General features: G+C 41.0%; 2 protein-coding genes across 3 annotated transcripts in view; one reads left to right on the forward strand and one right to left on the reverse strand.

Annotated features, from left to right (window-relative positions):
- Positions 1 to 26,760, forward strand: part of LOC134292068 (facilitated trehalose transporter Tret1-like) — a 59,941-nt gene that overhangs the window by 17,930 nt on the left and 15,251 nt on the right. For both annotated transcript variants that reach the window (XM_062860787.1, XM_062860788.1), the window contains exons 2-4: positions 25,012 to 25,144; positions 25,220 to 25,512; positions 25,575 to 25,803. In XM_062860787.1, the coding sequence (XP_062716771.1) occupies positions 25,140 to 25,144; positions 25,220 to 25,512; positions 25,575 to 25,803 (527 nt within the window). In that variant the 5' untranslated portion in view covers positions 25,012 to 25,139. The remainder of the gene's footprint in view (positions 1 to 25,011; positions 25,145 to 25,219; positions 25,513 to 25,574; positions 25,804 to 26,760) is intronic.
- On the reverse strand, positions 4,825 to 6,971 carry LOC134291217 (uncharacterized). The gene is made up of 3 exons (XM_062858694.1): positions 5,937 to 6,971; positions 5,763 to 5,857; positions 4,825 to 5,705 (listed from the first exon to the last, which is right to left on the reverse strand). Exons 1-3 carry the CDS (start codon positions 6,101 to 6,103, stop codon positions 5,584 to 5,586), a joined length of 384 nt encoding a protein of 127 aa, XP_062714678.1. The 5' UTR covers positions 6,104 to 6,971; the 3' UTR covers positions 4,825 to 5,583.

Raw genomic sequence — 26,760 nt, forward strand, 5'->3', positions numbered from 1 at the left:
CTTTTCATATTGTAACCTTGTAGCTCAGGGATTAGGGGATCAACAGGGTCGTCTATAGAGGATGACTTGGAACTTTCATGTCTCTACTGTTCTAAAGGCAGTCTATCAACAGTAACATTGAACATTCGAAACACATATGAACACCATATAAAATCTGAGACCGACCAACAACATTCACAAACGTTCTATATAAATATGCTAACTGGAATTAGACCAGATTATCAGACCAGCGAGGGATGGAAACTTCTTTTGAGTTCGGAACCATTCAAAAAGGGTCAAAAATGGTAAAATCGCTAGAACCAGGGCTGTGTCCTTAATAAAGTGGCTACTTTGAGGCTAGTTACAATTTACATAATTTATTTGGTGACGCCACACTTAAGGGATCGCAATGGCGACCGATCGTAGTTACGCTTGACCGGGGAGATCGCAATGGCCGTTGGTTCGGTAAACCTCACTTGTAGAAGGGGGGGGGGTCACGGTGTTCGTCTTCCGAGACCGCCACGAAGCACAGTGGTGCGTTGCTGAACAAAAGCCAGCCAAACCCTCTTACCTAAAACCCTCAAAAACATATGAAAATCATGAAATCTATCGCAAGTTTTCGCAAAATAAATCATACACCAATCGAAAGCACTGGTCTTAGGCTTACAAAATCGGTGCACGAATCCAATTGATCCCCTGCCCAAATGCTCTTACACACTATATTTAATCCTAGTAGGATGTTGGAGTCCATATAACCCAGACAGCCTCGCTGAACGTATCGTCTCTTTTCTAATAACTAATAAGCCAGGAGGGCTCACCGAAATAATTACAGAGTTTCAAAAGTTGTTGCAGGGTTTTGGGGTTTGTTTTGCTGTATGTTGCTGTCAGGACTGTTGGCCCGAGGGCCTTGCTGGCTCAGTTGCCCTGACTGGGTGTCCGTGGCAGAAGGGTTTTCTTCTTCCTCATATCCGACCGGGTTGGTCGCAGGGGTGCGGTGGTTGGGTGGCTGAGTGGCTTGGGGTGGGGCTTACTACTCGGGTCCCGGGGAGTTCGGAAGGGCCGAGGTGCCCTAAAAATATTTTTAAATAATTCCTGACAATCTCTAAAAATTCTCAGAAATTCCCAGTCCTCTGGGATGTTTTAATTGGGAAAAAAAAGAAAATATTCTAAATAAATTATAGAGATCAGTAGCATTACGGACTATTATTAAATAATTCCTGAGAATCCCTAAATATTCTCAGAAATTCCCAGTACTTTGGAATGCTTCTTAGAAACTATACAAAATATTCTAAATCATTTACAGAGATCAGTAGCATTACGAAATATATTTAAATAATTCCTGAGAATCCCTAAAGCACAGACAAACAGACGTAACACTTGCAAAATTTCCATCGACCACGCTTTTAACGATCATTTTAAATTTTCATAGTTGTGGCTTTCACAACCAGAGGCGCGCGCATCGTTTTTCTATGCGTTTGACGTTTCACGCTAGCGCCTTCTGTTGACGATATTGAACAACACAGTGAATCGTGCAACTTTTCCACCAGGTGATGGTAGTGTGAACTGGGCGATTGATGTCCATGAAAATCATTCAAGGTATTACATCTGTTTGTCTGTGCCTAAAGCTTCTCTGAAATTCCCATTCTTCTGGGATGTATTCCAGAAACTATAGAAAGTATTCTAAATCGTTTACAGAGATCAGTAGCATTATGGAATATTTTTAAATAATTCTTGACAATCTCTGAAGATTCTTAGAAATTCCCAGTCTTCTGGGATGTATTCTAGAAACTGTAGGAAATATTCTAAATCATTTACAGCGATCAGTAGGATTACGGAATATTTTTAAATAATTGCTGACAATCTCTGAAGCTTCTCAGAAATTCCCAGTACTTTGGGAAGGCATATTAGAAACTATATAAAATATTCTAAATCATTTACAGAGATCAGTAGGATTATAGAATATTTTTGAATAACTCCTGAGAATCCTCAAAGCTTCTTAGAAATTCCCAGTCTTCTGGGATGTATTCTAGAAACTATAGGAAGTATTCTAAATCGTTTACAGAGATCAGTAGCATTACGAAATATTTTTAAATAATTCTTGACAATCTCTGAAGATTCTTGGAAATTCCCAGTCTTCTGGGATGTATTCTAGAAACTATAGGAAATATTCTAAATCATTTACAGAGATTAGTAGGATTACGGAATATTTTTAAATAATTTCTGAGTATCCCTAAAGCTTCTCAGAAATTCCCAGTCTTCTGGGATGTATTCCAGAAACTATAGGAAATATTCTAAATCATTTACATGGATAAGTAGGATTACGGAATATTTTTAAATAATTCCTAAGAATTCCCAAAGCTTCTCAGAAATTCCCAGTTTTCTGGGATGTTCTAAAAACTATAGGAAATATTCTAAATCATTTACAGAGATCACTAGCATTATGGAATATGTTCAAAAAATTCCGGAGAATCCCTAAATATCCGCAGAAATTCCCAGTACTTTGGAATGCATTTAAAAACTATACAAAATATTCTAATCATTTACAGAGACCAGTAGGATTACGGAATATTTTCAAATAATGCCTGAGAATTCCTAAAGCTTCTCAGATATTCCTTGTCCTCTGGGATGTATTGTAGAAGTTATAGAAAATATTCTATATCATTTACGGATATCAGTAGCATTACGGAATATTTTTAAATAATTCCTGAGAATCCCTAAAGATTTTCAGAAATTCCCAGTCTTCTTAGACGTATTGTGGAAATTATAGAAAATATTCTAAATCATTAACGGAGATTAGTAGCATTACGCAATATGTTTAAATAATTCCTGAGAATCCCTAAGGATTCTCAGAAATTTCTAGTTTTCTGGGATGTATTGTGGAAACTATATAAAATATTCCAAATCATTTACAGATCAGTACAGTCATTGCACAATTATGGATCACTCTGTCACAATTATTAGTCAGTCAGTTCTCCATGGTATTCAAATGGAATTGACCCATAATTGTGGGTGACCCATGATTGTGCTATGACTGTACCATAACGAAATATATTTAAATAATTCCTGACCATCCCTTAAGATTCTCAGAAATTCCCTCTCAAAAAAGGACTAGTTTTCCTCTAGTTTATCACAAAGTTTTCACTTATAGAGGACGTCATGTTTATACGTTAATTAATTTTTAAACCCGTTCTAGGTACTTCCGTCGACCATCGTTTGCCAGCAGCCCTATCTGGAGGATCCTTGCCGATTCGATGTCAATGCCTTGTGATAGTAAATACATATATCTAAATAAAAATACTTAGGTGGGTGGGGGCGTTTCCGTGGTCTCTATAATCCATCCGAAAAGTCTCCGGGATTCTGAACAAGACAACCTATACATCTAAGGGTTCTACAATAGTGATCTGAATTTGTTGCTAAGAAGTGTCACCATGTTTTCTCAGAATGCGACGCAGAACGCTTGAAACTTATGGAGTTACTCCAGTGGTCCTTGAAACAGTCTTCCACTAGATTTTTATTTGACTCAGAAGGTTCACCACTTCCTCCCAAATAGCATGGTGATGCAAGACATCATGCTCTACTTAAAGAAGCTTTGTTCAAGCTAGGTTCACCAAGTCCTCCTAAAATGCATGGTGATGCAAATCATCATGCTCCACTCAAAGAAGCTTTGTTCAGGATAGGTTCACCAAGTCCTCCTAAAATGCATGGTGATGCAAATCATCATGCTCTACTTAAAGAAGCTTTGTTCAAGCTAGGTTCACCAAGTCCTCCTAAAATGCATGGTGATGTAAGACATCATGCTTCACTCAAAGAAGCTTTGTTCAGGCTAGGTTCACCAAGTCCTCCTAAAATGCATGGTGATGCAAGACATCATGCTCTACTTAAAGAAGCTTTGTTCAAGCTAGGTTCACCAAGTCCTCCTAAAATGCATGGTAATGCAAGACATTATGCTTCACTCAAAGAAGCTTTGTTCAGGCTAGGTTCACCAAGTCCTCCTAAAATGCATGGTGATGCAAGACATCATGCTCTACTTAAAGAAGCTTTGTTCAAGCTAGGTTCACCAAGTCCTCCTAAAATGCATGGTGATGCAAGACATCATGCTTCACTCAAAGAAGCTTTGTTCAGGCTAGGTTCACCAAGTCCTCCTAAAATGCATGGTGATGCAAGACATCATGCTCTACTTAAAGAAGCTTTGTTCAAGCTAGGTTCACCAAGTCCTCCTAAAATGCATGGTGATGCAAGACATCATGCTTCACTCAAAGAAGCTTTGTTCAGGCTAGGTTCACCAAGTCCTTCTGAAATGCATGGTGACATGCTCTACTTAAAGAAGCATTGTTCAAGCTAGGTTCACTAAGTCCTCCTAAATTGCATAGTGATGCAAAAATTTGATACTGACCACCTTAACCAAATATATCTAAATTTGTTGCAGAGGTTTAGACAGGTTTGTTGGTTCACCAAGTCCTCCCAAATTGCATAGTGATGCAAAAATTATCAGTCTTTGATAATGTTCACCTTTACCAAAAATATCTAAATTTGTAGCTGAGATTTAGACAGATTTATTGGTTCACCAAGTCCTCCCAAATTGCATAGTGATGCAAAAATTTGATACTGACCACCTTAACCAAATATATCTAAATTTGTTGCAGAGGTTTAGACAGATTTGTTGGTTCACCAAGTCCTCCCAAATTGCATGGTGATATCATTTTTTTTCATGAATTACAGAATTTCAAGAAGATTTGATCTAAAATAAGGTTCACCACGTTCTAATGGTGTTGCAAGAAAAATGTTACTTTTTAACTCGAGTTTCAGCTGCTTGATACTTGCAAAAACTCCTGGAGATATTCCACAGGTTAAGGATGAAATCTAATAAGTTTCATTTGGTCTTTCCAAATTGCATGGTGATGCAAGACATATGTTTACTTCTGAAACAGTTCACTTTAACCAAAAACTTCTTGAGTTGCTCTAGAGGTCTAAAAAAGACTTGCCCCAATAAGGTTCAACACGTTCTCTCAAATAGTATCGCGATGCAAGAAAAAATATTGCAATTTATAATGTTCATATTTAACAAAAACTTCTGGAGATATTTCAGAAGATGCGATCAAATGAGGTTTATTACGTCCTCCCAGATTTTTACAGTTTGCCACTACCGACAACGTCTGGAGTGGTTCAACAGGTGTAATAATCGTTCTTATTAGGTTCGCCACGTCCTTTCAAATCGCAATGTGATGGCTTGTATGGAGTTGTCTCTGAGACCCTAAAAGGATTTCTTTCTTATCAGGTATCAATTATGGCTCATTCAACTTTTACCATTTTATACCATGGTTCATATATTTATATCATCTTCAACCGCTGGATTGTACAAACTGGTCGATCGCTAACCTCCCTGATTGGCACGCTTCGTATCAGCCAGCCTATACTATAAAATTTGGGCAATAAATGTGGCTTCCGTGTACTTCCTCGCCAAAAACCTCTACGTTCCCATGAGAGAATCCTGGCTTATCATCTGACGCTTCACGCTTGTCATTTTTGAAATTGTTTCTATTTTTTTCTTTCATATGTTCAGCGTTTCGGTTCACTCGACGTGAGCCAACTTGACTCCTTTTTCCATCAGCAAAATGGCCATCCGCTCGTACGTCTGCTCTCGAAACCCGAATTGAGCCAATCCCACAAGGGCATCCAATCAGCATGCAATGTGTGTGACGGCACTTCAGTTCCCACCGACGCATGGCCTACAAAAAAACGAACAATCTTAATCAAGATAGGCAAAATAAGGCTGCAAAACTTACCAGTCAGCGTCAGGAACAATTCCGGAACATAGAAGGTTATGCTTTTGGGTACTCCAGGAAGTCCAACCTTCGATAAACCCAATCCGTTGGCTCGTCTAGAATGGAAGCACACGAATCCTCGTTAATATCTTCGCTCAAATCCTGCTTTGTCTCTGCACTATCTGTTGCTTTCACCTAAACTTTCTTTTGTACCGGCGACTTTGTAGCCGTATCCTTTTTACGACGCACTTAAACGAAGACAGCTCCTTTGATGGTGTACCATTCCTCACCTGGTGACCTGGTTTTTGCTTTCCATCTCCATCTAGTTCATCATCGTCCATCACCAAAATGCGTTTGCGCATTATAAACTGGATTTCGTCAACTAGTTCCTCTTTCCGGCAATTTTTTTTTGGCGCAACTGTCTCCTACACTCAAATTCCCGGTGTTCCGGAATTCTGCCCCGACCGACTTGGTGTGGCTGGGGACAAAGCACGCAGAACTTTTAATGTTTATTAGTAAACAAGTTGTTGACAAGTCGCTTGACAGTTCGCTAATTTCGCCCGTTCAAGGGGTCCAGCAATGCGCGCTGATTACACAAAGCGAGAGGGGCTTACCAAAGGGTGAAAATAAAAGTGGTACCGAAAAAAACGATTACTGCTCCGTCTGTATCTTCGTTTGTGATAACACAGTGCTTTTTTGTTTCACAAGGGATTGGATTATTTCAAACATTTGCCTTAGAAAAATAACTTATTTGCAATTTTGCTACAGTTTTACAAGAAAATGCAAGGAGTTCGGAACCATCAGTTTGATTTGTTGTTCTGAAATGCTTATACGTTTCAGGCTTATACCGCATTGTCGATTGCCGCATCCGCGATGTTGATCTGGCTAACGTGCCTCTCAATGTGAACCAACACAACATGCATGCCAATCTGGGAACTTCCCTGTGACTCTTCTAAACAAAGTCGCTTACGATATCGAGAAGCACTCACTCAAAAGCAATCTTGTTTGGATGTTCGATTCTTAAATATGGAGGATATTTTTGATAACGTGCCTTTTGATGTCACGGAGTTATGGTATATCTCCAATGATTTTCAATTGGATTTATAAAGAAACAACATCGCTTCTCGTTAGAACATCAAGCAGCGATTATCCAAACTGTTTGTGGATGCCTTCAAGAGAGAGTCTTGCCACCACTTTCGTGGAACCTCGCAGCAGATACGCTCAATAATAGCAATTTTTCTATTTCAGGTTTTGACTAGTGCATCAATATCCTTTCCGACCTGGTGCAAAGCGTTCTTGAGTGTTAGTTGAGGGTTGATGTCGCCAATATGGCCTCTCAATAAATCCGATCAAAACATGAATTGTTCTTTTCATGGAGATGCGAAAGGCATTTGATCTTTGGTATCTTTGATTCTGAAATCAATGCAACTGAAGGGGTAGAGTACGTTAAAGTTATCCTTGATTCCAAGCTTTCCTGAGTACCGCATATTGAATTCAGAATCAAGAAAGCTAGTATGGCTTTCGGATGGACAATGCTGGCAAATCTTCGATAAAACTTGGGGTGTTAATACCAAGTATATATTATATATATAAACTGTTGTTCGATCACTATTGTCTTATGAATATCTTAGTAAGATGTGATTCGGGAACCCCAATTTTCAAACTCATAAATATTCACATTTTTTTAATTCAACCTAGCGTGAAACGACGATTCGACTCATAGTTGTATTGAAACCTAGTGTGATCGAGCAATCCTCACTATGATCGATCGACTGCACCAATCCACGGTTTGCAGTGGGTCTACCTGTAATTATGGAGCTGCACGGTTATCAAACCCATTCATCGTGGGCCGGTGGGAGGAAGGGTTGTTGGTGCACCGCGTCCTCCACCGTTTATACCACAATAGACAATGTCACTGACATGCCGGCTGGTTGCGCCGGTTCATAGATTGTTGACCGCGTTATGCAGTCAGTGAGCCGGTTGAAAATAAAGGAATCCATTGAAATATTCATACTCAAGCTTGGCTCATATTGATACTCCAACACTTATTGGGGAACTTTGAACGTGACTGCTGTCGTCGCATATTGTTTCCATGCTTAATATGATCAAAACTGAGAGATTATTTTTACAGGATTTCCATTTAGCCTAGTAGATAAGGCTTTGAGTCATCAATCCGAAGACTTGGGATTCAATTACTGTTCCAGTCGAGACATCGGATATGCGACACTATCGATAGTGTATCATTGTGCTTGGGGCTGCAAAACGGTGAGTCGATAAGGAGAGCGTCCAATATAGCTCTGGTCCTCACAAGTTCCTACCTCATGCTTCCACGGGTCAAGCGATGACAAAGACCGCCAGCTAAGAGTTGTGTGCTTAGCTGGTAGTGCAGCCTGGGCACTGTTGTCCTTCTGACTTCAGCTAGATTGAGGAGGTACGATCCGAGTGTCTGTTCACCAAGGAGGTGCGGCTCAAACAGCGTCTGTTCTGGCATCCAGCGGCTGAGTAAGAAACGCTACATCACGCCCACCTAGATCCAAGGTGGTAGCCCCATCAGCGTGGTCGTCCCAGTGTTGGTTGGGACGTTAAACAGAACTGGCACGATGGCCCTCCGGCGAGACAGGAGTGTTGGCGTAGGCCCAATAAGCCACCCGTAAAAATCCCCATTGCGAATAACATAGGAGAAAATACGACTCGATACAATCGGCAAAGACCCACGCGACGAAATAAGGACTACGATTGGAAACTTGGAACATGGAATTGCAAGTCACTAGGTTTCGCAGGATATGACAGGATAATCTACGACGAACTACATCCCCGCAACTTCGACATCGTGGCGTTGCAGGAACTTTGGTGGACTGGACAGAAAGTGTGGAAAAGCGGGCATCGAGCGGCTACCTTCTACCAAAGCTGTGGCACCACCAATGAACTGGGAACAGGATTTATAGTGTTGGGCAAGATGCGACAACGTGTGATCGGGTGGCAGCCGATCAAGGTTGTTAATCGATAAATTATCGCCGATAATTTAACGCCAACTATGACCTCGTTGACAGTTTTTCGATAAACTGTCGTTAACGATAAAAAGTACGTTATATTATCGTTATCGTTATCGTGTCTTCGATAATTTATCGAAAATTATCGAGTTAACTGTTGAATGCCAAGTAAAGAAATCGTTGGAGTGGTGATTTTTTTTACTTCAGTCAACAAATGTTCCCGTCCGTGTACATGACTTAAGTATGAACATGTTGGTTTTTTTAAGTCATAACCTAAAGGAAATTAATACGCATCACAATCTGCTACATGGGTACCGTTCATAAACCAGGAGAAGCGGGGGGGGGGGGGGGGGGGGGGTCTAGCCATGTCTAGTCGAAGTCTACGCTCTATACAAGTTTTAAAATGTTTGTATGGACAAAAGTCAACAAGGGAAAGGGGAGATGGTCTGAGCTGGCCAAGTTTTGGTCTACGGGGTTTATGAATGCCCGGAAGAAAAATCGTTTGTTCAATACTGTGATCAACAGGAGCCGGTGGAGTCTTCGAAGGCATTTATACAAAAATGCTTTTAGGAATTCCAGATGACCTTTGGGAAAAAAAAATCTAGATAACCTCTGGGAAAATTCCTTATGGAATCGTTAGAGAAATCGTTAGGGTCCCTGGCAGAACTTCCGATGAAATGCGAGGAATTATTGCATAAATTCGCAGCAAATTTCGCGATGAAGTTCCTGGCGAAATATACGATTCCGCCAGGAATTATGATGGGATTTCCGAAGGAATCAACGATCAAATTCCGGAAGAAATTCCCAAAGAAGTCCCTGTGGACATTTTGTTGAAATGACGGCAAATTATCGTTGATATGCCTGGCAAGATTCCCGCTGGAATCCCTGGTGGATTCTTGACAGAATGACACGAAATGCCCGCTAAAATCCCTGGCAGAATTTCCGATTGAACCCCACAGGGACAAGCACTTGTTCAAGCAGCTTTACAGACGTCAAATGTTTTCGACCAAGATTGCTATGATCAAAACTTCTAAAGTTAACTTCAGTTAACTAGCGTTGAATTATCGAACGACGATAAATCCTGCGATAATTTATCATCATCGCAGTGAGCGATAACGTTGAACACAATTATCGTTATCGGCGATAACGATAATTTATCGATTAACAACCATGCAGCCGATCAACGCAAGGATGTGCATGTTGAGAGTTAAGGGCCGTTTCTTCAACTACAGCATCATCAACGTCCACTGCCCACACGAAGGGAGACCCGATGACGAGAAAGAAGCGTTCTACGCGCAGTTAGAGCAAACATACGATGGTTGCTCGTCGCGTGACGTGAAAATCGTTGTCGGCGACATGAACGCGCAGGTAGGAAGGGAGGAAATGTACAGACCGGTAATCGGGCGAAACAGCCTGCACGCCGTATCGAATGATAACGGCCAGCGATGCGTAAACTTTGCAGCCTCCCGTGGTATGGTAGTCCGAAGCACCTTCTTCCCCCGCAAAGATATCCACAAAGCCACCTGGAGATCACCCGACCATCAAACAGAAAACCAAATCGACCACGTTCTAATCGACGGTAAATTCTTCTCGGATATAACCGACGTCCGCACATACCGCAGTGCGAATATAGATTCGGATCACTACTTAGTCGCTGTATGCATGCGCTCAAAACTTTCGACAGTTATCACCACGCGTCGAAGTCGAACGCCGCGGCTCAACATCGAGCAACTTCGTAACGTAGAAGTGGCTCAAGACTACGCGCAGCAGTTAGCAGTGGCCCTACCAACGGAAGAGCAGCTTGGCGCAGCTACACTTGAAGATGGCTGGAGGGACATCCGATCCGCCATACGTAGTACCTCGGCTACAGCACTAGGCTTCGCGACTCCGAATCACAGAAACGACTGGTACGACGGCGAATGTGAACAGTTGAAAAACGAGAAGAATGCAGCATGGGCGAGAATGCTGCAACACCGTACGAGAGCGAATGAGGCACGTTACAAACAGGCGCGGAACAGGCAGAACTCAGTCTTCCGGATGAAAAAGCGCCAGCAGGAAGAACGAGATCGCGAAGCGATGGAAGAGCTGTACCGCGCTAAGGACACACGAAAGTTCTACGAGAAGCTGAACCGCTCGCGCAGAGGCTTTGTGCCACAAGCCGACATGTGCCGAGATAATCACGGGAATATTCTCACGAGCGAGCGTGAGGTGGTCGAGAGGTGGCGGCAGCATTACGATGAGCACCTCAATGGCGACGTTGCAAGTACCGAAGGTGGCGTGGTAACAGATCTAGGAGTATGTGCACAGGACGAAAGACTTCCGGCCCCTGACCTTCAAGAGATTGAGGAAGAGGTTGGCCGGTTGAAAAACAACAAAGCCGCTGGAGCAGATCAACTACCAAGCGAGCTTCTAAAATACGGTGGAGAAGCACTGGTGAGAGCACTACACTGGGTCATTACTAAGATTTGGGAGGAGGAAGTAGTACCGGAGGAATGGATGGAAGGTATCGTGTGTCCCATCTACAAAAAGGGCGACAAGTTGGATTGCGGGAACTACCGCGCGATCACACTACTGAGCGCTGCCTACAAGATACTCTCTCAAATTTTATGCCGCCGACTATCACCGATTGCAAGAGAGTTCGTGGGGTAATATCAGGCTGGATTTATGGGTCAACACGCTACAACGGACCAGTTGTTCGCCATCCGCCAGGTGTTGCAGAAATGCCGCGAATACAACGTGCCCACACATCACTTGTTCATCGATTTCAAATCGGCGTATGATACAATCGATCGAGAACAGCTATGGCAGATTATGCACGAATACGGATTCCCGGATAAACTGACACGGTTGATCAAGGCGACGATGGATCGAGTGATGTGCGTAGTTCGAGTATCAAGGACACTCTCGAGTCCCTTCGAATCTCGCAGAGGCTTACGGCAAGGTGATGGTCTTTCGTGCTTGCTGTTCAACATTGCGTTAGAAGGTGTAATTAGGAGAGCGGGGATAAACACGAGTGGAACGATTTCCAAGAAGTCCGTTCAGCTGCTTGGTTTCGCTGATGATATTGATTATTGCTCGTAAATCTGAGACGATGGCGGAAACGTACATCCGACTAAAGAGTGAAGCCAGACGAATCGGATTAATCATTAATGTGTCGAAGACAAAGTACATGATGGCAAAGGGCTCCAGGGAGGAATCAGCGCGCCCGCCACCCCGAATTTATATCGACGGTGATGAAATCGAGGCGGTTGAAGAATTCGTGTACTTGGGCTCACTGGTGACCGACGACAACGACACCAGCAGAGAAATTCAGAGGCGCATTGTGGCAGGAAATCGTGCCTACTTTGGACTCCGCAGAACTCTACGATCGAATAAAGTTCGCCGTAACACGAAGTTAACCATCTACAAAACGTTGATTAGACCGGTCGTCCTCTATGGGCACGAAACATGGACCTCACGTGCAGAGGACCAACGCGCCCTTGGAGTTTTAGAACGGAAGGTGTTGCGTACCATCTACGGCGGAGTGCAGATGGAAGACGGGACTTGGAGAAGGCGAATGAACCACGAGCTGCATCAGCTGCTGAGAGAACCAACCATCGTCCATACCGCGAAACTCGGGAGGCTACGGTGGGCGGGTCACGTCATCAGGATGTCGGATAGCAACCCGACTAAAATGGTTCTCGAGAGTCATCCGACCGGTACAAGAAGACGTGGAGCGCAGCGAGCTAGGTGGGTCGACCAAGTGGAGGACGATCTGCGGACCCTACGCAGAGTGCGGAACTGGAGGCAAACAGCCATGGACCGAGTGGAATGGAGGCGGCTACTATGTACAGCAGAGGCCACCCCGGCCTTAGCCTGACCGGTAAGGTAAGTATCATTGTGCTTGACACTGCGTTTGAAATATATAGTCGGTTTCCTGCAATAGGGGCACAACTCAAAATTTGTCATTTTTGAGATCTTGATGGCAAATGATGAAATACTATGTAAACTTTCATTTCACAAAGACCCGTTCCGAAATTCGATGAGAAACGTGAGATTTTTGCATTTTTATCAATTTTCCGCAATAAAGGCACAACTCAAAATCAGTCAACCTTTTCAAAAGTCGTTGAAGAATAGTAATCAAAAATTCTTGAAACACAATTGAAGCTCCTTCAAAAAGCATGTATGTATGCACTTAATTTGTCGGATATGTGTACACATTACCAAAAAGAAGCTTCTATCCACCATTTATAGAACACTTCGTCGGGAGGTCAGTCTCATTAACTTCACATCCCGCCCTCCAATGATGATGGATCTTCTCGCCGTCAATCAATCGCCTTATTAGCAGCAGAATAAATTATACCTGCTGTCGCTATTTGCCGTGTCAGCACCATAATTCGTTTCTAAACTGACGCTGCTAACTATGAAGCGTTTAATTCGCATTTGATAGAAGAAATTATTTTATTTCCTTTGCCACGGGCAAACGGTTTCCCGGCAAGCGGGTGGCGGCATTCGCTGTCGCCAACGTATCGCTGTCGTAATTTATCGGGAAACCGGTATCGAATGTCTCGCTACTACTGGGGTTCCAGGTTTAAAAAATATTACACCTTATTAATACAAAGTTTTATCTACAAAGAGTAGATTGACCAGTAAAAGGCAGCATTGAATAGATTGTCAGATTTTTTTTATCTGGATTAACGAAATTTTTAACCCTAGGCTAGTTCATCTCGGGACTCACGCTTTACTTCCCTTTCGAAAGAAGAACTCACATTTTGCGAGTTTGTCGGGAGTGGGATTCGATCCCAGGCCCTCGGCGTGATAGTCAAGTGTTCTAGATAATTAGCCATTTTGTTAGATCAAGCAACTGCCCAGATAGTCGACGAGTAAGACCTGCGGGTATTGGACCATGACCCATGCTTAGGATCACGGGTTCGATGCCTGGTCAGTCCTTGAACTTTTCGTATGGGAAATTTGCTTGATTTCACATTAATGAAAATCGAATGAATCTTTTAAGGAGAAACTTCAGAGAGTACCAATATGGCTGCCACAATGGCCGACTTGCACCCCTACTCACGTTTTCAAAAGCACAAATCTTAAAAATTCGTAAACAAATGCGGTCGATTTTGAAAAGCTGCCTCTTTTTGCAAGTGAGCAAAGCCAGGATAATCAAGTGCGACTTGGTTCGATGCTTCGTTCGTCAGATTTGTGCCTCTAAAGTTTGTATGCAAAATTGCAATGGGCCTTCTTGATGTTTCACCTTAAGAACTATATTTTAGACGTCGAAAAAAAGACTTTTTAATGATACTTATTACAACAATGAAATTATCAAGTTCTTGAACCGACTTTTTGAACCCTCTTCGAATGAGTGTAATCAGTTTTGTACCTTTTAATTCCACCCTGTTTTGCTTATCCTTTGACAGATACGTGTGTTTCGACTATGTACCACTTGTAATCTTCCTCAGTGTCATTGATCTTGAACATGTTGAGTCAACAACATTGTTGATATTGATCTGAATAACGTTATCAATGCCGTGTATCTACAAAGGATATCATTTTTGTTTTGGCATTAGATGAACCCTAATGAACGTGAGTGTTGGAGTAAAATCACTGCTACTAATCGATAGCGTTGATATTGTCTTGGATATTGTACAACAACTTCGGTGTTTCTTTGTTCCGATTATGGCAAAAACATTCCTAATGTATTTGTTAGACTAAGATAAGTTGGACTCATTACTGAAGATAGTTTTTTCGATGTAAATAACCAGTTAGCATTAGCACAAACGGACAGGACAAAGGACAAACGTCTTGAAATCCCACTTCAAAAGTGCGTCAGAACTTCAGACGCACAAATCTCAAGAAGCAAGTTTCAACAACACTGAATTTTATTATTCTGTTCTTGCTCACTTGTAATAAGTTTAAAATAAGAAGATCAGGTGCGCTGGTTTTGTTTACGAAGAGATTTGTGCGCTCAAAATCGTGAGTAGGTTCGAAAGTCGGCCATTGTGGCGGCCATTTTGGGATTCTAACAAGTCTGTCCTTATCAGGCATCAGTAGGTCGGTAAAGTGTATAATTAGCTCTAAGTTAAAATAGAGTAATGCGGGGCAAAAGTTCGCACCTAACAGACTTTACAAAATAGCTATTAAACGGAAAGAAAATAATATCGTTTTTCTTCGTTAAACGGGTCCCTATCATGTTGCCTTCAAAACGTAGTACTAGATTTTTTCGCGTTCCTTTTGTAGTTTTAGTAATATAATTTTTAATACAAGTACTCCAATGCGAACTTTTGCCCCATAGTGGGGGCAAAAGTTCGCATTATGCGGGGCAAAAGTTCGCACCTTGAAAAGCGTAGTTTATTGGTGTGATGTTCATTTATTTCATGGTAATTCATGTTCGTTCTTTCACTCTAGCCATGAAATCTGTTTCTTTCTGTTCTTAGCATTACGGCCCAACTGGAATACGATCTGGTGTTCAGCTTTGGTATACAATGTATGTTACGAAGACTTCCACAACTATTAACTAGAAGCTGTCCTTTCCAACATTACCGAAGTTATCAAAAAAACATTGTGGGGTAATCATAGAGATACGTGTTGCCCAAAAGACAAGAAAAAAAAACAAAAAAGTGCTGCAAACTATTGAACGGGACCGTAATTGAATCTTATTTCCGTCAGTATAGTGATGAATTATAACTGTGAATTTGCAAACTAAGCTATGAAAGACCTCGATAAAGTAGATGAACCTTCAGAAAAATACGAAAATACAAGACGAGGATGACGAAGAAAATGTTTTAAAATGTTTTTTAGCCATTTTTCATTTCTTGATTTAAATTGGTGAACATAATGTTTGCCTTAATCGATCCTCTTACAAAACTTAGTTCCAACCCTCTGGAGGAACGATTTCAGGGTGCATACTACACATATTATACATATATAGTAGTTTCTATACGAAACCATCATTGCTTCAAAGATTCTGTAATTATATTGATGTACTACATACAGAAATCTAGTGCGAACTTTTGCCCCACAGCTACTGCGAACTTTTGCCCCACCGTCAAGGTTTTAACAATGTCCCTATCTGCAAGAAGCACTAGTTGTTTATTGTTTATTCGAGTACACCTCTCGAACTACTATGGAATAACGATTCTCCGACATCAAGAGGTTATGAGATTCTTCTTCTTCCTGTTACTACAAATTCTTATTCCAAAAAGTCCAAAACTTCTATCAAAACACCTAGAAACACATTTTTTCGCATAACTCTGCCACATCATAACGAAATCGTTCCAATTTTTGTTGACGAGTAACTGGCCTGATTATGTGTCAAACCCATACAAATTTGTTTGGGTTCTTAACTCGTGTTCAGAAAAAGACCCACTGCGAACTTTTGCCCCGTGCGAACTTTTGCCCCGCATTACTCTACACATAAATAAAAACAAAAAAAAAATCAGTAGGTCGGCTCCAGAGGAACGTTCTCCTCCATTTGGGAAATTTGTGCCATCGCCATGAACCCGAGCCTATTCATCATTTATCTGACGGAGAAGGGAAGGAAAAAAGGACAGGACAGGGGAAAGGAATGGTAAGGGAATAGGATCGTCATACACGCATAAGCGTACCACAATGGGTTCACAATAGTGTCTGAAAAGGGCTCTGTGATAACACATAGAGTGTAAAGAGAGCCAAGAACAACAGAGATTCAGGTTTCTGAAGTCAGTTTCACTTAATGCGTGTTTAGCGAGTACTCGGAAACGCAGTGGTGCAAAAACTGGACAGTTACATATCAAATGATACGAAGTTCGAACGGATCCATAATCGGATTCACAGCTATCACATGCAAATGAATCAGCTTGCTGAATATTCGTCATGTGATAGCTGAGTCGGCAGTGGCCAGTCAATGCTTTGACCAGCTTGCTGCAATTCTGCTTTGACAAATTTGTTAGATACTTCGCCACCCCTAGAGATGGCTCAGTACAATACAATTTTGTTCGACGACATGACTCCAAACTATTCCAGTATTGTTTGTGCAGAAAGGCAGCGCAGGTGTCAATCTAAAGCTCTACCCAACACTTCGATACCAGAATAGCAGGCTCAGGGCCAATGAAGTCATGTGATGCTCCAGTGCGAGCTAATTCATCAGCCATTTCATTTCCAGCGATGGAAGAATAGCCAAGTACCCATACAAGGTGAACAGCGTTTTCTGAATTCAGCTCCTGGATTTGAGTTCGACAAGCGATAGGGAAGTGGAACCATCTTGGCAGGGTTCCTATTTTGGGCACTTTTCTGGTATGACTCAGTCAATTTTGAACCAATCGACAGAATGTTGTGCGTGCACAAAATTTTAAGTTAATTTGTTTGGAAATGACTGAGTTATAGCCAAGAGTGCCCAAAATGCCGGCCACTGCCCAAGTGGCTCGCTACCCTAACTGTCTTCGACCTGAAGTTGACCGAAGCGAGTGCTTTAATAGGGCACTGCATGAAATTCTCTCCTTCTCTTTCACTCTTACAGAAATTTTGTAAACAACAAGGCCAAGAAACTTCAAAATCCCATACAAAATCATAACAATGCAGTGCCCTATAGCAGCCTGGCTATCTGAACAGAAGTATATTACTTTGCCCATTACGCACATAAGAGCAAAGATTTCGGCCTAAAAAACGGTGCAGTGTCTACCAAGTGAGTAAGACTGATACAGCCTTAGCTCACGAGAATAAACACCAGCACCTGCTCGACCTTCGAGAAGGGAGCCATCAGTGTAACATACGATGCCGTCTGAAATACTTCTTTCCAGATATTCAGATGTCCACTCTTCCCGGGAAGGGAATTTCGTGGAAAATGTCCTATATGGGAAATTACAAGCAATTGTAAGATCACTTGGAGCAAGGACAATTTTGTCCCAATTCACCAAAAGTGGAAACAACGAGGTGTGTGTTGATGTGCGGTTCACAGGAGTTTCCTCTGGTAGACCGAGTACTCGTAGACGGTAAGTGCAAGAAAGTGCTTCTTGTTTGAGATGAATGTGTAGTGGAGCAACGTCAAAGAGAACTTCGAGCGCTGCCGTGGGAGTTAAAGAGAACGCTCCAGACATCACCATTAAGCACATCCTTTGGAGATGGCCTAACTTTGATTGGACCGTTCTCACTTCGCCCTTTTGCCACCACACAAGATATCCATACGCCAATATTGGACGAACAACAGTTGTGTAAATCCATTTGATATACTTGGGTTTAAGACCCCAAGTTGTACCAAAGGTTCGCCGGCATTGCCCGAAAGCCATACAAGCTTTCTTGATTCTGAACTCAATGTGAGGTGTTCAGGAAAGCTTGGAATCAAGAATGACTCCAACGTACTTTACCTGTTCAGTGACATCGATTTCAGAATCAAAGAGACGCAAAGGTCGAACGCCATTACGGTTTCGCCTTTCCGTAAAAAGAACAATAGATGTTTTACTCGGATTAACCGAAAGGCCATATTGGCGACACCAACCCTCAACTACCTGAAGGGCGTTTTGCATCAGGTCAAAAAGGGTTGTGATACACATTCCAACTAACAATGCTAGGTAGTCGTCGGCAAAACCATAAGTAGGAAAACCGCTATTATTGAGTTGCCTCAATAGCGTATCTGCTACGAGATTCCACAAAAGCGGTGATAAGACTCCCCCTTGGGGGCATCCACAAACACTCAATTTCCTAATCCCTGCTAGACGCAAAGTCGAGAAGAGATATCGGTTTTTGAGCATTTGATGAATCCAATTGGAAATCATTGGAGATATACCATGACTTCGTGCGGCATCGAAAGGCACATTGTCAAAGGCACCCTCGATATCTAAGAAAACACCCAAACAAGATTGCTTTTGAGCGAATGCTTTCTCGATATCGTAAACAACCTTGTGTAAAAGAGTCACAGTGGACTTTCCAGATTGGTAGGCATGTTGATTCAAATGAAGAGGCACATTGGCCAAATGAACATCACGGATGTGATGATCAACAATGTGTTCTAAGCATTTCAGAAGAAAAGAGGTCAAACTGATAGGTATGGAACTCTTTGCTTCTTCATACGACGCACGACCCACTTTCGGAATAAGCTTCACAGTAATATCCCGCCAGAATTTGGGAATATACCCTGTAGCAAAACTGCAAATAAGTATTTTTTTCAAAACATGATTAAACAAATTAACGACATCTTCATAATCCCGCCCTTATTTAGCCTCAAGTGAGACTAAAGAAGGGAAGCCGATTGTCTCGGAGAAACACAAGGGTGCTCTCGATTTCATCCTTTTGAAAACAAATAATTCTGACGCTGTTTGTTTTGTTTCTTGTTGTTGTACTTTCCAGAAATAAGGACGTACAATAACAAAAACAATCGGTGCAAAACAGCTTTATTTTTAAATTGGATGAATTTGAGAGCACAGGCTTACTGATTGCACCCTGACCCTGACCCAAGAGTTTTTTTTTTGTCACCGTATGATATTTATTTTGTATGAACATCCAAAACTAATTGTGAGACGTCAAGAAAACCACAAAAAAACCTCCTCCAATTAAACTCTTACACGATCATGAAGATCCACAATTTGAACGGAATACTTGGGTATGATTCTATATCCGAATGTGTTGAAAAACTTTTTGGATCATCCAATATTGAAAGTGATTCCTGATAACCGTACATTATCGAATGAAAAAGTATTTTATTTTCTTTTGCATTTCGGTCAACTCCAATACAGCTAGAAAACTGAATAAATCTGGTTTGTTCCTACCTCATGTAATTAGTGCTATTGCTATAATTGGTATATCCCCATTATTGACTATTTGTCACGCTGAATTATTTTTCCGCACAAAGCATTCAAGTAAGCGGTTCAATAGTCTTTCAGTTGTTTTTGTTGTCTTTCTATTAAAACTAATCGTGTCGAAGTTATCTTTTAGTGTTTGTTTGGCATGGTTGATTGAAAAATAAATCCCGTTGCAGTTCATTTATTGCAGTCTCTATGACATTTCCCCGAATTCCATTACCCCGAATGACCCATTGCCCCGAATATTTTTTTTCATTATCGTAAATTTTCCTATTGCATAAATAAAGCAAAGCCATACCGTTAGTGCCCGGCCTGAGACCGCTCGAGAGAAAGGATTTAGGTTCCAATTACACAGCGTAACAAAAATTAACTTTTGGTCTGTCTCAAGAGCAAACTTATGTGTCTCCGAAATATTTTGGGCCGCTGAATCCGAATCCGGGCTCAGATTTGCTCCAACACGTCACCATTTTGAGCTATACCTCAATTTATAGGGCAAAATATGCGATTTTGGGCTTTTTTGACTGCAAGCCATTAGGCATGGAAATATTTTGTTAAGCAATCAAAAACATACTAACATAAAATGCTTAAATCTGTCAAATTTGATTAGTTAAAACGAAATATTTTGCATGAGTCGTTAATTGAAATGTTATTTGACCAATTAACCTTTTGATTGCTTAAAAGAAAGGTTTCCATGCTTAATGGCTTGCAGTAAAAAAAGCCCAAAATCGCATATTTTGCCCTATAAATTGAGGTATAGCTCAAAATTGTGACGTGTTGGAGCAAATCTGAGCCCGGATTCAGATTCAGCGGCCCAAAATCATTCGGAGATACATTTGCTCTTGAGACAAAATGAGACAAAATGTGTTATTGGTCTGAAAGTACGAAGCACATCTGGCTACGTTGTTGGAACATAAAGACTTTCTTTTGGATTATACTCTAGACTATTAAACTGAGTAATGACAACCTAGTCAATAGTAGATATGTACGTATGGATCATCCATGCCTGTTCTCATCACTTGTTAGCTAAACACCTAAACCCCTCACTGTTTCCTAGAAGATTAGGGAGAAGCCTTTGGTTGGAATCGGAGTCAACCTCATTTAACCCAAATTTGAGTATAGCTACATTTACCCAAAATTGACTTATTGGCCTCAAGTACACCCATTAGATAGACGCATCTCTGTTTATTTTTGAAGGATTCCTCTCGGGATTTCTCCTCAGATACTTGTCGAGCTTCCAGCTGGAATTCCTCTCAGGTTTCTTCCAAATTACTCTCCCAGAATCCTAGTACGGAATCCTCCTAGGATCCCGTCAGGAATTCCTGCCGGAATTGATTTAGAAAATCTTCTGAACGGAAGATTTGAAAAATGTGAAGCATAATACTGTTGAGACCCATTCCTTTCTTCATTACCGTTACGTAGTTTATGCCATAATAACATACGTAGTTGCAACCATAATAACACACTGTTTTTACCTATAAAAAAGGTCCTTTACTATCTCACTGGAATAGTTACACGAGTGATACTTCAAAAGAAGGAATTTAATTTACCAAACACCTTTTCTTCGAAGACCACATATCTTCAAATTTAATTTTTCGGGTCCAAAATGATCATGATCACGAAATTAGGCCATTGGTAATTGGGTGGAATAGCGACTAGAAACAAATTGAAATGAACATTTAAGAAACAATGCTACCTCATTCCACAGTAAGTAACCTTCGAAACCTATCGGACAGCGTAATAAAGCATTCTCGATTTTCTAACTGCCATTTGCTGTGGTGTGGATTTTCAAATTAGCCATGACAGAGCTTTTCTACCAGTTGGTAGCAGCTCGGTCGGCCGGCACGAGCGCGAAGGAGGGACACAAATTGACATAATTAAACTTTGCAATTCGTGCCCTGTGGTGGCCGGTGGTTACTCTGTCGTTTCCTTCATGCCTTCTAAGGGCCCTCTAAAATACTGAAGTATATGGATAATTACCCATGATCGATGGCAAATCATTAAATTTACCGCTAGGAACCTGAAAATCTAAAAGTGCTCAGTGCAGAGCGTGTGGTAACTGGTTTTCATTGTGCTGGCACATAGGGTCTGAAACATGCATATCACGCCTTCTGACGCCGTGCTGCGTCCAAACATACCCACTGACCTAACTGCGCCTTCCGTTGGAGATGAGATCATGAAAATTGTGTATAGAATTAGAAGTGAGAAACTAGCTTTACTAGTTATATTTTTGCGGTCTTGCAAAAATGATGCGTAGGGACCTTGACCGTTGGAGATGTAAATCTGCGGAACTTGTTTGGCTCCGTTGCTGGGAGGATCCCAAGTTGAAGGTCCGTTGCTTTGGAAAACACCTAGAATATGATTTTTGAAACTGTGATTTGTTGTTTTACAGCATTCGTTATGTTCAGAATTTTCACCAACATATTAATTTCTCAAACTGCTAATCACTCATAAATATGAAATTAAACAAATAATCGTCCAGAGTAACTGCGTTCACTATACATTATACAACCGTTTTCAACCCTATCAATTTGGTCAAAGTACAAAAATAAAAACAATTCCGGTTCACGCACCACGGGTTTGATTGATTTGCTTTTTGCCGTGTTGTACCGTACATCATTCGCAAAACCGGAAATAATTGGTTCGTATTGTAGGTCACGTTAGAGGGTACTATGATTTTGCAGACTATATTCAAGGTCGATGGGCCAGAATGGTGTTTTCATTCTGAATTTAGATGGTTGGCTTAAAAAAACAAAAATATCACTAGTCGCAGGGATGTTCAACAAAAACGAAACTTTCGGTGATACAAATTGTTTGATGGGAGTTACTAAATCGACTGAAGTACGTTAACAAGCTCGCTGATTATACGCAGTTTTGACGAGCTTTCCTGAGTGACTTAAGTGAAAGATTTCATAGCTATTTGAATATTTTGAGCTCCGACTAGGGTATCTGTTCGCTTATTAAGCGGAAGCGTATACCATTTTCATCCTACTCAAAGCAAGGACTGAAATGCTGTTTGTTTTGTTTCTTATTTTTGTTTTGAATTTTTTGTTAGAAATTAGTACGCATGAAAACAAAAAGAACGGAATCAATCGGTGTCGCAATCGTATGTTTTTGAATAAGATGAATTTGGGAGCATGAGATTACTTAGTAAAGTGACCAGATGATCAGAGCTCCAACGCGGGACATTAATTTGGAAAGATGCAAAGTAAATTGAAATCATGATCTTTTTTTTTGTTAACGAATACCAACGAAACGTTTTTTTTTTTTTGGTTCGTAGAATTTCTTCTACCAAGCATATCTTTCTGCGTTGTGAGCTGCGCAGAAGTGGGACAAACTCATAAACATTTTTCTACAGTCTTCAAAAGAAACCTGATAATTCAATCTAGCTGTCAAAAATGGTTTTAATATTTCAACTCTCAATTACTTTCAAAATTAAAATTAAGGTGGTTCAAACTTCGTACACAACTGAAACAAAAATCGTTTATTAAAGTATTTTTGCCTGATAAGCATGACGTGAACTCTACAATTTTTTGACGTTATTATTACCCTGCCTGAAAAAGTTAACCAATCTAGCATCTGCTTGTCCAATTTTGTCAGTTGCGTACTATTTCCTTAAGTAGCTTGGATGCTTCTCTGTCAACATTGATTAACTTATTGGATGAATTAAATTTATGAGCTCGTTTGAACCACCTGCCAGTCAATGAAGGTTTTGATATTCACCCATTTGAAAAAAAAAAATAATAACACAGTCAAAATAAATTTCCGATAAAAGTTTACTATACTGGGCTTGGCGAGATTTTAACTTCGGGCAACGATGTCCCTCCAAATGTTTCATCTTACTGTAGTTTTCTACCCTGAAGTTTAAACTTGAGACAGTTTCGTCTACTACTTTTGTAATTGTACTCTTGTCACTCTCTATTTTCTTCACCGAACTGTAAAATGATGCTGCCTGACTCTGCATAAAAATCAACCAAATAACCCAGAATCTTCATGTACCTTCTCGCAAAAATCTTTCAGTTTTTGAACTCTGATGCTGAAAGTTCCGTTAATATGTTTGATGTGCTTTGTGCTTTGTGCAAAACCGGTTTGACTATTTTGACTTTGAACACTATTGTTGATTTTTTTTTTCTAACGCGGGACATTTTTACAATTTGAGATATAGTAATATTTCACGTTGATAAGTTCCAGTACCAAATCTTCGAAATAGTACTATCACCTAGCTACAACCATTGTTTTGTCTATCAGCATATTTATTTGTTGGTCATTACACATGACGAACACTGTCGCAGTCTTGTATCGCGCACCATTGACAGTTGCATAAAAGCTGTGCACATCGTTCCGATCCGTGCTTTCACGTGCTTCGGCAATCTCACTCTTTTCGAGCTGCCGTTCCTATCTCTAGCTAGTATTCCGTGGGCAAAAGTTTGCTTGCACTCTGTCAAAGTTAGGATGTAATAAAAAATGGAAGCGGAAGACAAATTGATGAGAGAATATGCAGTTGTTCCCCTCACTCACGAAATGCTGTAAATAGCGTTGTAAAATGACGTAGTTTTTTTTTTTCAAAACTTGTTTTAGTTTTGATAGCAATAGCATAAAGTATTTGTACACTCTCAATAATACAATAATAACTAAACTTGTTCCACAACAAAATATAATATTGAAATGTTATTTAATTGCTGTATACCAATAGTTTGGTCATAACAAAATAAGATTGTCTAACAAAATATGTTATGGAAACGTAATACCTTGATAATTCAATAATAACACAACAAGATATAAAAACAGGTTTTGTGATTTCGTAGTTATTAATTTGATATTCCCCTCTGCTCGGGCTTGCTGACACGAAATGAGGAACAACTTGGTTGCCGGTATCGTACACTGTTAAGGAGAAACACCAGAGAATGCAAATATGGCTGCCACAATGGCCGACTTGGACTACTACTCACGTTTTCAAAAGCACCAATCTTGAAAATTCGTGAACAAATGCGCTCGATTTGGAAAATTCGCCTCTTTTTGAAAGTGAGCAAAGCCAGGATAAACAAGTGCAGCTTGGTTCGATGCTTCGTTCGTCAGATTTGTACTTTAAAAGATTGTATGCAAAATTACAATGGGATTCCTTGACGTTTTACCTTAATGATGGAGAGTTATAAATTTATGCTAGATGCAAAGTTTATTTTTCTTTCATTTTAGTTCTACAACCAACACGATCCATATCAAATGCGTACTTGTAAAACTATTGTTATTTGTTTAGTTAATCATGAAAACACTTAACAACGTTATGCCGAAAAAGAGACTTCTCGTTAGAAGATAAGAACAAAAGACAAGAGCGCCAGGCCAACTCCAAAGCATGTTTAGCAAACAATCTCGACCTAGACACTATAATTGAACACAGCTTCTCGCCTATTGAGTGATTCCAGATCTAACTAGACTACGGTGACCACAGCTGTCCATTAATACGTCTGATTAGTGCCTATCGCTGCCAATAGTTTGTAGTATGTAATCCTGACGTATAGTTTACTCTGCCCACAGATAATCCAATCACGCAGTCAAGATGCGGTCCGCTTGAACGACGAGTACGGGACATAGCTTCATGCTATCAAGCACGGATTCATTCAACAGTTGCTGGTCATCCTAGATAGTTACAACGTACCATCGCCATGGGGTATGTAATTTTTTTTTTCTTACACAGAAGTACCAAATTTACACTAAAAAATCGCGTTTCATTTTCCACACGCAGCAAATCGGTTTACACAATCAACGCGGACAGCCCCAGCGTGAATGGGACGGCGACCATGGAAGGCAAAAATGGTCTCGTCAAAACGATCGGCGGCGAAGAGCCCAAACCGGAAGCGGGAAAGTTCCGAACGATCCTGCCGCAGATTTTGGCCAGCACGGCGAAGAACTTCCTGCTGTTGGATTTGGGCATGGCAGTCGCTTTGCCCACCATTGTCATTCCAGCGTTGCGCGGTTTGAAGAACCGGGCTCCGGATGAGTTTCTACACTTCACACCGGTGCAGGCCTCATGGTTTGGTAAGAAATGGGGAAATGAGGCAGTGGGAAGTGATGTTATGAAAAATGTTCTATTGTTTCAGGAAGCATAGCTTACATCTGTCAGCCGGTAGGAAGTGTACTGTCCGGTATAGTGTTGGAGCCGTTGGGGCGGAAACGTTCGATGATTTTAGTCAATATCCCTCACATTATTGCTTGGCTGATGTTGTACCAAGCCGGATCGTTGGAAGAGATGTACATAGCTGCTATATTGCTTGGACTTGGTGTTGGATTCATGGAAGCACCGATCGTTACATATGTTGGGGAAATTTGGTAAGCATTAGTTTCTGTTAGTTAGATTACATCTATCTAAAATCAACACCTTTAATTTCGATCGGGTGTGCAATTGCTCTCTGTATAGGAAGTGAACAAAAAGATCTGATCTGCTGAAAATCGTACCCCGGCTGCTGCATTCGGTTCTGCGGATGACACTCTCTAACTGGAGTGTCAACTGTAAATCTCGTTCTTGCTTGATTGGTTGTGAGCTGTAGAATAACATTCTTACAGCCACTTGTCATCCGAATACTACCCCACAGTAAAAAAGCGAGCCAACATCTCTGACCCCCATTGTGCGTTGAACCCCATTTTGACAGCAAAAGTTTGTAAACAGTACACTTTTCTGGACCAACTCTTGAAAAGCGCGTAATATTTTCCACAACAAAAAAAGAACATTTTCGAAAATACTAGGAGAATCATGAAAAAAATCTAATTCTCTTAGCTGAAATATGTTACAATAAATAAAAACGTGTTCAAATTAGGCCGCAATTGGGGATGCAAAGAACTTTTTTGTTAAAGAAAAAATATCATTCGTAAACTACGCCTAAATCAAATGTTTGACCTGAAACAGATGATGACTTCAAAAACATGGCCGCATCGCAGCTGGTTGCATTCTTAACTTCACTTATGCCGTTTTTCTTTTTGAACCTGGGTTGGAACTGGATTGGCGGAAAATGTGTAAACAAACAACGTCAAACAAACTTTAGTACAAGCGAAACCGAAATCGGGTTGGGGTTGAAACTGTGATCTGATCCAGTTCCAACCCAGGTTGGAACTGGATAATAAAGAAAAACGGCATTAGCGAGGAATTATGTTGGTTCCCATCATACACCGTCCTTCCGCTGTCTAGATCTGTGATGCGTGCCTACGTTACTTGCGACTCTCGGGTGTTCGTTGAAATGCTGCTTACCCGCATAGTTGTGAACAAAACGCGTACTGTCCCACATGTTGTCC

This window comes from Aedes albopictus, chromosome 3 (assembly GCF_035046485.1).
Source record: "Aedes albopictus strain Foshan chromosome 3, AalbF5, whole genome shotgun sequence".
In the NCBI taxonomy this organism is placed as follows: domain Eukaryota; kingdom Metazoa; phylum Arthropoda; class Insecta; order Diptera; family Culicidae; genus Aedes; species Aedes albopictus.